General features: G+C 47.8%; 1 protein-coding gene across 1 annotated transcript; it reads right to left on the bottom strand.

The window, feature by feature from the left end:
* Positions 1-725: 725 nt before the first annotated feature.
* ANKRD66 (ankyrin repeat domain 66) lies at positions 726-11,544 on the bottom strand. The gene is made up of 3 exons (XM_060258232.1): positions 11,406-11,544; positions 6,496-6,724; positions 726-891 (listed from the first exon to the last, which is right to left on the bottom strand). The coding sequence occupies exons 1-3, from the start codon at positions 11,542-11,544 to the stop codon at positions 726-728; spliced, it is 534 nt and encodes a 177-aa protein (XP_060114215.1).
* Between the last annotated feature and the right edge of the window lie 428 nt (positions 11,545-11,972).

Genomic DNA, 11,972 nt, shown 5'->3' with positions numbered 1-11,972 from the left:
CATATTGTGTGGCTCTTGGGGCCCCCACCACCACCCACTGGCCAAATTGGAGAGGGCACTTCTCTCCGGTTTGGTGTAATGGTTAAGTGTGTGGACTCTTATCTGGGAAAACTGGGTTTGATTCCCCCAGTGCTCCACTTGAAGCTGCTGGAATGGCCTTGGGTCAGCCATAGCTCTCACGGAGTTGTCCCTGAAAGGGCAGCTTCTGTCAGAGCTCTCTCAGCCCCACCCACCTCACAGGGTGTCTGTTGTGGGGGAGGAAGATAAAGGAGATTGTGAGCTGCTCTGAGACTCTGAGATTCGGAGTGGAGGGCAGGATATAAATCCAATATCATCATCTTCTTCTTCATCACAAAGTCGAGCTTCATTGTGGGTATTTTCTTACCTTTTCACACAGCTGCCACTGATTGGAGATTTGATTGGCTGCGAAGACTGAAAAACATTGCTTTGGCAGTGGCGGCCACCACAGCACAAGGACCATCACTGCGTGGCTGAAGGTAAGCTGTGGCTGCCCATTTTGTAGCTGGCTCCGCCTCTTGCGGTCGCCATTTTATGGCTGTGCTCGCCATGCTGTGTCAGAATTCCAGAGGTGCCTGCATACCCAAAAAGACGGAGGATCCCTGCTGCTGTTAGCAGGCCGATCCGCCTCTGCCGTTTTGTTCCTGGGATCCCCCGCCAGAGCTTGCCTGGTATGCTGGGGTCGGCTCCTTGACGTTCTACAGAATTTAACAACGACCCTTTCTCGCGCACGTCTTTGCGGGTTTCTTCGGAGTGGGGGGTTTACTTCCCAAAAGTTCATCCTTCTTCAGCTCCCACTCTTCATCGGTCTCATCCAATTGAATCCCCTTTAATTTCGCTTCCTGGCGGAACTCCCAGCACTCGATTTCAGCCCTACGAGAAGCAAACGGAAAAGAAGGACCATGACGGCAAAGCGCAGTGACGTTTCCCATCGGCATCTAGCGTCAGCCTTGACCAGGATGGCCGAGGCTAGCCCATTCTGATCGGATCTCAGAAGCTAAGCAGGGTCAGCTCTGGTTAGTATTTGGATGGGAGACCTCCAAGGAATAGGAGGGTCTCCACACGGAGGCAGGCAGTGATCAGCCACCTCTGAACGTGCCACACAGAAGGGGACCAGGAAGGCCTATTACTGGCTGCCACCATTCTGATAAGAGTCTGCATGGGAGCACCCAGAGCACCCAACCACCCCATAACTTCCTTTTAGTAAAACCTTTTAACGGTGACCAAAGTGACGTGAGATTGGGTTGCCAAGTCCCCCGCAGGCTCCAGTGGGGGACTGTTTTCTAGCATTTTGGGAGGTAAAAACCTCTATAATAATAATAATAATAATAATTTTTATTTATACCCCACCCTCCCCGCCTAGGAAGGCTCAGGGCGGCTTACAGGACATGGCATAAGCCATGTTCTAACAATAAAAACAGGATAATATAGTTAAATACAATTCACAATTAAACATTAAATAATCTAAAAACAGTCTAGAACAGTATAATTTAGTGGTGCTACTATCTCAATTGTGCTAAAGATGGCATGATGTTTATACGGAATTGATTAAAATCCTGTAGGGCCCGCACCTCTTCCGGCAGCTGGTTCCACCATTGGGGTGCCTTTATAGGGAAGGCCTGTTCTCTAGTTGTTTTTAATATGGCCTCCTTTGGCCCAGGTACTTCCAGAAGATTTTGTGAACTAGATCGTAGTGCTCTCTGGGGAACATATGGAGAGAGGCGGTCCCTAAGGTAGGCAGGTCCTCGGCCATATAGGGCTTTAAAGGTAATAACTAGTATAACGAACTCGGTATACAATTGGCAGCCAGTGCAGTTCCCGCAGCCTAGGCCGCACATGTTCCCACCAAGGTAGGCCCATTAACAGTCTGGCCGCTGCATTCTGCCATAGAGTTTTTCCTCCCAAAATGCTAAAGAGTCCGGGAAAACCACAGTTTTCTTGGAAACGCCTAGAGTGCCTGGTGCGCGACGTCGCTGGCACAATGACGTCACTCGCGGGTGACATCATCGCGCTGGCAACATTGGGGGAGGTTCCCCCTGCCAGCCCAATGTGGGCTGGCAGGTTGGGAACCTCCCGGGCGGAGGAATCGCTGCCCGGCCTAGGGGCTTGGAAAGAAAAACAACTGTGCCCGCAAAGCAGACCTTGTAATTGACTAGGAAAATATTTCTATTAAATAAGCATAACAGCATTTACAAATATTCCTATAGTTTCACAGCAAATTCACAAAGCCCAGTGTCTCTTAAAGCAACAATGAATAAGTTCTTCCTGTGTGACGGCTAGTTGAAGAAATGTTTTGAGAAGTGGGCGTATAGAAATAGATGCTTTGAGAGCAATTTGTGAACATTGTTATTCAGCTTGCGAAAAAGCTTTGCATGGCGGAACGTGGATCTTCCAGCTGGCAACCACGTGAAGGAAACTGATCCTTTGGAGCCGAATCCTGCACACTGACTCCTCCGGGTGCCTTGAATTTTGGAGCCTTCAGGACTTTGGGAAAGGAGAAGTAATTTTTCATGAGGAGTCACACAGGAAGAACTTATTCATTGTTGCTTTAAGAGACACTGGACTTTGTGAATTTGCTATGAAACCGTAGGAATGTTTTTAAATGCTGTTATTTAATAGAAATATTTTCCTAGTCAATTACAAGGTCTGTTTTGTGGGCACAGGTGTTTTTCTTCCCTCACTCTCACTTAGGGTTGCCAATCCCCAGGTGGGGGCAGGGGATCTCCTGGTTTGGAGACCCTCCCCCCGTTTCAGGGTCATTAGAAAGCAGGGGGAGGGGAGGGAAATGTCTGCTGGGAACTCTTATTATTCCCTATGGAGATTTATTCCCATAGAAAATCATGGAGAATTGATCCGCGGGTATCTGGGGTTCTGGGGGGGCTGTCTTTTGGAGTAGATGCACCAAATTTTCAGTATAGCATCTAGTGCCTCTCCCCAAATACCCACCAAGTTTCAAAAAGATTGGACAAGGGGGTCCAATTCTATGAGCCCCAAAAGAAGGTGCCCCTATCCTTCATTATTTCCTATGGAAGGAAGGTATTGAAAAGGTGCGTGGTCCCTTGAAATGTGATGGCCAGAACTCCCTTTGGAGTTCAATGATGCTTGTCACAGCCTTGATCTTGGCTCCACCCCTAATGTCTCCTGGCTCCACCCCCAAAGTCCCCAGATATTTCTTCAGTTGGACTTGGCAACCCTAACAGTAACTTATTTAGAGTGCTCAAACAATAAGTGGGTAATTAAAAAAAAACCTTTTAGTGTGACAGTGAAATTTATAAACCGTAAAGGTTGGTGCAAAACAAAAAGAAAAGCCCTAACGCGACTTGCTAAACATTCCCTTCCTTAATACCAAAACTCACCCCTTGGGTAAGGGATCTCTCTTGCAGCCTTTTCCAGAGAGAACAAACCTCCTTCCCAGCCATGCCTATTTATGCTTTCCTCCCAGGACCCACCCCTCTTGGGCTAATTTTCCCTCCAAAACCTCTTCACCCTGGGAGATGTAGGCCCCTGTATCTACTCCCAGGCAGGCTTCTCCCTACCCTCTAGGCCGCACTAGGCCTCAGATCATGACAGCATCTCTTACCTTGGAAACCCTAGGGTCACCACAACTCAGCTGTGACTTGACGGCACTTTTCACTACAACATCTGGCGTTACATAAAAATGGAACAGTTGCAATACGCTCAGCAGGTGCGTTCACACACACCAAATAATGAGCTTGCAACTGGATTTTGACTGTGTAAGGGTGCGGTCACACGTACCATTAGTGACGACACAGCTCCGTCTGGCTGACGGATTAAATGTGTTCGTTCAGATTGCACATCTGGCAATCGAGCGTCATCCGGGGTCATTCTGACTTGCTGCGGATCAGTGCCGCGTTAATTTGACAGCACATAAAGTCCGGCCCTTTTTCAAAACAGCGGCACAAGATCGGCTTTTTGTTGTTTGGACAGCTCACGTGCAATATTGCCTCTCACCTTTTAAAAAAAAAAAGCCCCAGCAGACATGCGCATTGCCAGATCATCCGGGAATCTGAGGTAATAATAATAATATAATAATAATAATACTTTTTATTTATATCCCGCCCTCCCCGCCAAGGCAGGCTCAGGGCGGCTCACAACATACGAATATAAAATACAATAAAACCATACATAACAAATTACCGTGACGCTTCTGCTTCTCCAATCAACACAGGATCGGAGGGGGGGGAAACGTTATCCCACTATTCAGAACAGGAAAAAAATCTTTTTTTTCAATGTGGAGGATTTCAAGATATCATTGTCACTGCCAATTTCTAGGAAAATAATTCCTGGCAGTTCCGTGGTTTGGATCGGCAACGTTAATTCTGGAAACTTTTGCCCTTCCCCCCTGCCTCTGAAGAAAGTTTTGATTTCCCAGCTCCAAACAGTTGGGCGCATGTTCAGTGGACCCCCTCCCCTCCCAGAAATCACCATAAGATTACGCATGCTCCAAGAAATGAGCGTGATAGTATTGGATGTCTGATTGCGCACAACAGAATGAATCGCATTCTTGGATGCTTGTCTGAACTGCCCTGCATCGAATCAATATTCAGCAGTTCAGATTTGAGCGCTACACACATGCTTTTAATGGTACGTGTGACCGCACCCTAAGAATAACAAAATCCACTTGTAAGAGGTCGCTGTGTGAAAGCACCCATTGTTTCATTCCAAATGGTAAGGCATCTTTATATTACTTCCTCTGTAACAGTAGAAAAGAGCAAGAGTCCAGTATCACCTTATACAGACTAAGATTTTATTGGAAACATGAGCTGTGCGTAGAGTACTGTGGAAATCAGGTTCCATTTTTCAGTAGTGTAACTGATGAAGTATTGTTTTGAAACATCTTGTATACCTGAGAAAGATGTATTGGCTGTAGTAATAATTTCTTCGGGGAAACTGGCAACAAAATGGCCACCACAACTTCAGTCACACAGGGAAGATCCTTGCGCTGTGGTGGCAGCTGCCGCCAAAGCAACATTTTTTAAAAAATCTACACAACCAATCAAATCAGAAACTTTTCTGGGCAACAGCCTCACTTGGCCTTGCTCATTTTCTAAAAACTATGACCGTTTTCCCACATAGCTTACCTCGGAGTGAAGTCCCTCTTCACCATGCAGCGTCTGCTCGGATTTCCCACCATCTGCTCCACAGAAGCAGGCAGTGCCGGGCCTTTTGTGTCGCAAATGTAAATCGCTAAAACCCAGTTTACGTTAGCGACGCAAAAGCCGCAGCTCTTCCTGCTTCTGCGGAGCAGGTGGTGAGAAATCCGAGCAGACGCTGCGCGGTGAAGAGAGACTTCACTCCGAGGTAAGCTGTGTGGGAAAACGGTTATTGTGTGTGCCAAGTAGGATTGCAAGATCTGTGTTGGAAAATACCTGAAGACTTTGGGGGTAGATCTGGGAGATGGCAGAGTTTGGAGGGGAGGAGCCTCAGAAGAGTACAATGCCATAGAGTCCGCCCTTCAAAGTAGCCATTTTCTCCAGGGGAATATATAGTAACCACGGGAAGCAGTGAAACTCCCACACAAAGTGTGTGTAAATGCGTTCTTTTAGTGCTAACTAAATAAAACAAAACTAAGGAATACGAAATACTCAATACTTGAAATTTCCCCACACAGTCTCTCAACAGTCTTTTAAGAGTAACAGTCTCTTAAAGATAGACATAGTAAGATGTGGGTGGAGTCTTTAATCTCTTATTGTTCCACTCTTGACGATACAGAGAGAATAAGGAACCGCTTTTGCTGCCAGCAGCAGCAGATGAAAGCATCCATGTTGTAAAGAGCAGAGCTGTGGCTCCGTGTAATGTCAGGAGAAAGAGGCTGAAGAAGTACTGATAAGCGAAACTGTGAGGATTCCTTTCAAAAGACTGTTACTCTTAAGACTGTTGAGAGACTGTGTGGGGAAATTTCAAGTACTGAGTATTTTGTGTTCCTTAGTTTTGTTTTATTTAGTTGGCACTAAAAGAACGCATTTATACATGCTTTGCATGGGAGTTTCTTTGTTTCCGGAGGTTACTATATATTACTCATTATTGACGCCGGTTCCAGTTGTGTTTATTATTACTTTCTCCAGGGGAGCTGATCTCTGCCAGTTGTCAAAGCAGGTGAACTCCAGGCCCCACCTGGAGGCTGGCAAGCCTAGCACCAGGAAAGGTGTTGGCAGGTACTCTGGTGCCCACAGGCAATGTATTGGAGACTCCTGGTTGAACAACTGCTGAACAAAAGAGAAAGAAAATGAGATCTCAATGCCACATCCTTTACCTTGGTTTAAAATTTGCCCTCTATGATACTTAGCCAAGAAGCAGGCAGAAGAACCTTCAAGTCATCCAGTTTCAGTTTCCAACCCTATTCCTATCATGTTTGTGAAGACCTTGCCAAGCAAGCCAAGGCTTAGCCAGTCTCCCTCCTCAGAACTGACGGATGCTCTCCAGAAATTCCTGGCACCAGATACAGTTAGCACTCACGTTTCTAAGAACTCAACGCAATCTTTGTGACCGTAGATCTCCGCCATCCGCTTCGGCGTATCCCCGTACAGATCAGCAGCGTCCATAGGAGCGTGCAAAGAATGCAACATCCTCAGCACCCCCAGCCTCCCTGACTCCGCAGCAAAATGAGCCGGGGTCCACCCTGCATCTGTTCTCAAGCACGGACGGGCCCCGTGCTCCACCAATCGTTTCACTATCCTTGATGTTCCTGGTAGAAATACAAGGGAGAGATAGAGGAGAGAAGAAGACACTTTGCTTCTTCATTTGGAAATTAATTGCAATCCCTTCTTTCCTTCCCCTCCCTCCATTCCTCCCTCTCCCTTCTCCCCTCCCTCCCTTCCTTCCTCCCTCTCCCTCCCTCCCTCCCTCCCTTCCCCTTCCTCCCTTCTTCCTTCACTTCCTTCCTTCCTTCCTCCCTCCCTCCCTCTCCTCCTTCTTCCCTCCCTCCCTTCTTCCCTCCCTTCTTTCCTCCCTCCCTCTCTCCCTCCCTTCCCCTTCCTCCCTTCTTCCTTCCCTTCCTTCCTCCCTCCCTTCTTCCCCTCCTTCTTCCCTCCCCTCCCTTCTTCCCTCCATCCCTTCCTTCCTCCCTTCCCCTTCCTCCCTTCTTCCTTCACTTCCTTCCTCCCTCCCTCCCTTCCCCTCCTTCTTCCCTCCCTCCCTCCCTCCCTTCTTTCCTCCCTCCCTCTCTCCCTCCCTTCCCCTTCCTCCCTTCTTCCATCCCTTCCTTCCTCCCTCCCTTCCCCTCCTTCTTCCCTCCCTCCCTCCCTTCCCCTCCTTCTTCCCTCCCTCCCTCCCTTCCCCTTCCTCCCTTCTTCCATCCCTCCCTTCCCCTCCTTCCCTCCCTCCCTTCTTCCCTCCCTTCTTTCCTCCCTCTCTCCGTTCTTCCCTCCCTCCCTTCCTTCCTGCCTCCCTTCTTCCCTCTCTCCCTCCCTCCCTTCCCCTCCCTCCCTCCCTCCCTCCCTTATTGCTCCCAGTGGAACAGGCTCCTGAAGTGCTAGGGCTGACAACTCGGGTCACCCTCCATAGCTGCCAGCCCCTCCAGGGGAACTGATCTCTGTAGTCTGGAGATCAGTTGCGTTTGTTTCGAGGAGAACACCAAGTCCCTACCTGGAGGTTTAACAACCACAAAACAACGCAGTATAGGTTTGGCAACCACTCCCTATACTGTGTGAACAACATTGATGAATACACATTACGTTTTCTTATTAAAGTTCTCACAGTATATACTCCTTTTTCCACCAGTATGCAGTATAACATAAAACATAACAAATGAATGAGAACAGCTCAGTCTCAGCCCACAATACATGCTCAGTCTCTGTTTCTAAAGAAGGAGCTTCATTCTGATATAGAGTTAATGAGCGTTTTCGCACTAGCGTTTACTCCGGCGTAGCACCCCATTTACCTCTGGGTCTTTTCCTGGTTTTCGCACCTGTTGCTCCGGCGCTGCGGTTTGCTCCAGCGCTTCAGGGGTTTCACGCCGGAGTATGTTTTTCAACATGCTTCCGGAGTTTTTGAAAACCTCCGGATCCACACCGGATCCACTCCTCGGAGTTTGCTGTGGGAAATCCATCCACGCCGGATCAACTGCTTTGTGGGCGTCACCCTCTCCCTTTCCGTCCTCCCACCCCATCCACCTCCTTGGCCAATCATCAGCCGTTCGCGGCGCTTCCCAAAAGTGCCCGCACGGCCATTTTTTTTTAAACTTCATATTTCTTGCGTAATAGCGATATTTCGAAATTAACAAATAGGAAAAAAAAAAAACCCTCCTGGAATAGCCTCAATTGCCACTTCAATTGGTTTCATTAGAATTTTTTATTATTATTATTGACTTTAGTTGCGTTATTTCGCTGTTGCGTTATCTCACAACTACATTATACATTGTTGGGGGGGGGGGGAAATCTAGTGCCGGCGCGGGCCAAAGCGTTCATGTGTGTGTGTTTTAAAAAGGCAATGCCTCCCTCAGCTGTGCCACCAGGATTTCTGGACCTCCACAAAATCGCCATGTATAAAATGGGAAGTTGGAGTCCTGCATTCTTCTCCCTGGCTACATTCCGCTCGGTTAGAAAATAGACGCGAGCTCGCTCTTCACACGTGCCACAGAAGGGGAAGGAGAGAATGGGGCGGGGGGGGGGGGCGAGCTCTGGCAGCAGGAATCAGTCAGGTCCCTGTTGCAAGCGCCAGCCGGGGAGGGGGAAGAGCGCGGAGGAAATCCCAGCTTTGCCACCCGGGAGGGAGTGAGGCTGGGAAAGGAAGAAGCTGCCACACACACACACACACACACACACAAACCCCTCGATTTCTCTCTCTTCGTTATTGCGATATTTCGCAACTTCAGAATTTGGGGGGGGGAATCTAGTGCTAGGATTCTCCACTGTGAATGCTTCTGTTAATACATAAAGGGCTGTGGAGGATACTACAGCTGCAGCCAATCCATAAGCAGCAGCACACGTGATGCGGTTTGTCCACGAAAAGAAGGGGAAGGAACAGCTGTGACTGCTCGATGTTACGTTATTACGTCCTTACGCAACCAGACTTGCACTTAAAAAAAAAATGATTGACAGGGCATCGAACTCAAGTCGATGCCAGTGGGAAAACGATTTGAGCCGGGGCTTCATGGAAAGCGACTCCGCAAATGAGTCCATGTGCGAAAACGAGGAAAATGAGCCGGACATAATTGCGCCGTGGAATAAGGGGAGCAAACGCTAAGTGCGAAAACGACCAATGACTTGATGACGACATGCCGCCTCGGTTTCTTATCTTGGCATGGTTCGATGATTTCTTCCTGTAGTCATCATCTACATTGGAATCTGGGTCCTATGCTCTTTAACTTGTTCATAAATGATTTGGAGTTGAGAGTAAGCAGTGAAGTGGCCAAGTTTGCAGATGACACTAAATTGTTCAGGGTGGTGAGAACCAGAGAGGATTGTGAGGAACTCCAAAGGGACCTGTTGAGGCTGGGTGAGTGGGCGTCAACGTGGCAGATGAGGTTCAATGTGGCCAAGTGCAAAGTAATGCACACTGGGGCCAAGAATCCCAGCTGCAAATACAACTTGATGGGGAGTGAACTGGCAGAGACTGACCAAGAGAGAGATCTTGGGGTCGTGGTAGATAACTCACTGAAAATGTCAAGACGGTGTGCGATTGCAATAAAAAAGGCCAACGCCATGCTGGGTATTATTAGGAAGGGAATTGAAAACAAATCAGCCAGTATCATAATGCCCCTGTATAAATCGATGGTGCGGTCTCATTTGGAATACTGTGTGCAATTCTGATCACTGCACCTCAAAAAGGATATTATAGCATTGGAAAAAGTGCAGAAAAGGGCAACTAGAATGATTACAGGCTTGGAACACTTTCCCTATGAAGAAAGGTTAAAACTCTTGGGGCTCTTTAGCTTGGAGAAACGTCGACTGCGGGGTGACATGATAGAGGTTTAAAAGATTATGCATGGGATGGGGAAGGTAGAGAAAGAAGTACTTTTCTCCCTTTCTCACAATACAAGAACTCGTGGGCATTCGATGAAATTGCTGAGCAGTCGGGTTAGAACAGATAAAAGGAGGTACTTCATCACCCAAAGGGTGATTAACATGTGGAATTCACTGCCACAGGAGGTGGTGGCGGCTACAGGCATAGCCAGCTTCAAGAGGGAGTTAGATAAAAATATGGAGCAGAGGTCCATCAGTGGCTATTAGCCACAGTGTGTGTGTGTGTATAAATATATATATATATATATATATATATATAAATTATTGGCCAGTATGTGATACAGAGTGTTGGACTGGATGGGCCGTTGGCCTGATTCAACATGGCTTCTCTTATGTTCTTAACCAGTGTTCCCTCCAAGCTGAGTTAGTGTGAGCTAGCTCACAGATTTCTAGCCTCCAGCTCACACATTTTTTTCTTAGCTCACAGGAAATGGCCCTGGAGCAAACTAAATTATGCAGTAGCTCGCAACATTAATACCAATAGTCAGGAGGTTTTTTGTAGTAGGAACTCTATTGCATATTGCATATTAGGCCACACCCCTTTGATGTAGCCAGTTCTCCAAGAGCTTACAGGGCTTCTATTTTAGGCCTACTGTAAGCTCTTGGAGGATTGGCTACATCAGAGGGGTGTGGCCTAATATGAAATGGAGTTCCTGCTACAAAAAAAGCCCTGCCAATAGTTCATGAAGTACAATTTTTGTTCACAAGACCCCACAGCTTAGAGGGAGTATTGACTGGAAGCACTGCTCATTGCGCAATTCACCAGAACAATCTTTTTCTCTTCTCTTAATTGAGGGCAGTGAAACATGCCAAGCAGTGTAGAAATCAGTTCCTCAGGGGGAAATGGGTGTTTTGGAAGGTGGACTCTGGCATTATATCCCTGAACCCTCCAGCTGAGAGCCAGTTTGGTGTAGTGGTTAAGTGTGCGGACTCTTATCTGGGAGAACCGGGTTTGATTCCCCACTCCTTCACCTGCAGCTGCTGGAATGGCCTTGGGTCAGCCATAGCTCTGGCAGAGGTTGTCCTTGAAAGGGCAGCTGCTGGGAGAGCCCTCTCCAGCCCCACCCACCTCACAGGGTGTCTGTTGTGGGGGGAGGAAGATAAAGGAGATTGTGAGCCGCTCTGAGATTCAGAGTGGAGGACAGGATATAAATCCAATATCTTCTTCTTTCAAGCGATGCCAACCTCCAGGTGGCACCTGGAGATCTCTTGCTATTACAATTGATCTCTAGATGACCGAGATCAGTTCCCTGCAGAAAATGGCTAACTCGGAGGCTCAACTCGATGGAATTATACCGTGCTGAGGTCCCTCCCCTCCCCAAAGCCCACCCTCCCAGTCTCCACCCCCCAAATCTCCAGGTATTTCCCAACCCAGAGTTGGCAATGCTGACATTTGCCACCCACCTTTGATCGCTGCCCAGTGCAGTGCAGTTCTGTCATTCCAGTCTGCATCTTTGCCATTCGGGTCACACTGCCCTTTTTTGAGGATCTCGTCCACTAAATCACAATTGCCTGCCGCTGCAGCCTGGTGCAGTTCAGTCATGTTACCGCTTTCCTAATCCCCTGAGGAAGACGAAATAACTCTGTGACCATTTCCACAGTAGTAAAGTGCCCTGAATGGCTGTTTTTAAAAGCATGCATTATAAGAAATTTTCTGCAGTAGTTTTTTTCTCATCAGGCATAAACCTTCCTTCCTTCCTTCCTTCCTTCCTTCCTTCCTTCCTTCCTTCCTTCCTTCCTTCCTTCCTTCCTTCCTTCCTTCCTTCCTTCCTTCCTTCCTTCCTTCCTTCCTTCCTTCTCCCAGTGGAACAGGGTCCTGAAGTGCTAGGGCTGCATTCTTCGCATCAATGTTTATATGCCCTCTTGTAAGCATCTTTTGGTTTGTGCTTGGTGAAGGAAAATTTACTGTGGGGAATTTCACATAATATAGTGCTTTAAAAAATATCAATGTGGGGAATTTCACTTCTGTGG

The sequence above is a fragment of the Heteronotia binoei genome, chromosome 1 (genome assembly GCF_032191835.1).
Source record: "Heteronotia binoei isolate CCM8104 ecotype False Entrance Well chromosome 1, APGP_CSIRO_Hbin_v1, whole genome shotgun sequence".
Classification (NCBI taxonomy): domain Eukaryota; kingdom Metazoa; phylum Chordata; class Lepidosauria; order Squamata; family Gekkonidae; genus Heteronotia; species Heteronotia binoei.
This window is presented reverse-complemented; position numbering and strand designations above follow the sequence as displayed.

What these genes read in the sequence shown, in the direction of transcription:
- ANKRD66 (XM_060258232.1), bottom strand. Translation starts at nt 11,544, where the DNA reads ATGACTGAACTGCACCAGGCTGCAGCGGCAGGCAATTGTGATTTAGTG. An exon ending in GCACTGGGCAGCGATCAAAG is followed by an intron (nt 6,725 to 11,405) that starts GTGGGTGGCAAA and finishes TATTTCTACCAG; the next exon opens with GAACATCAAGGATAGTGAAA. An exon ending in TGCGTTGAGTTCTTAGAAAC is followed by an intron (nt 892 to 6,495) that starts GTGAGTGCTAAC and finishes TGCTTCTCGTAG; the next exon opens with GGCTGAAATCGAGTGCTGGG.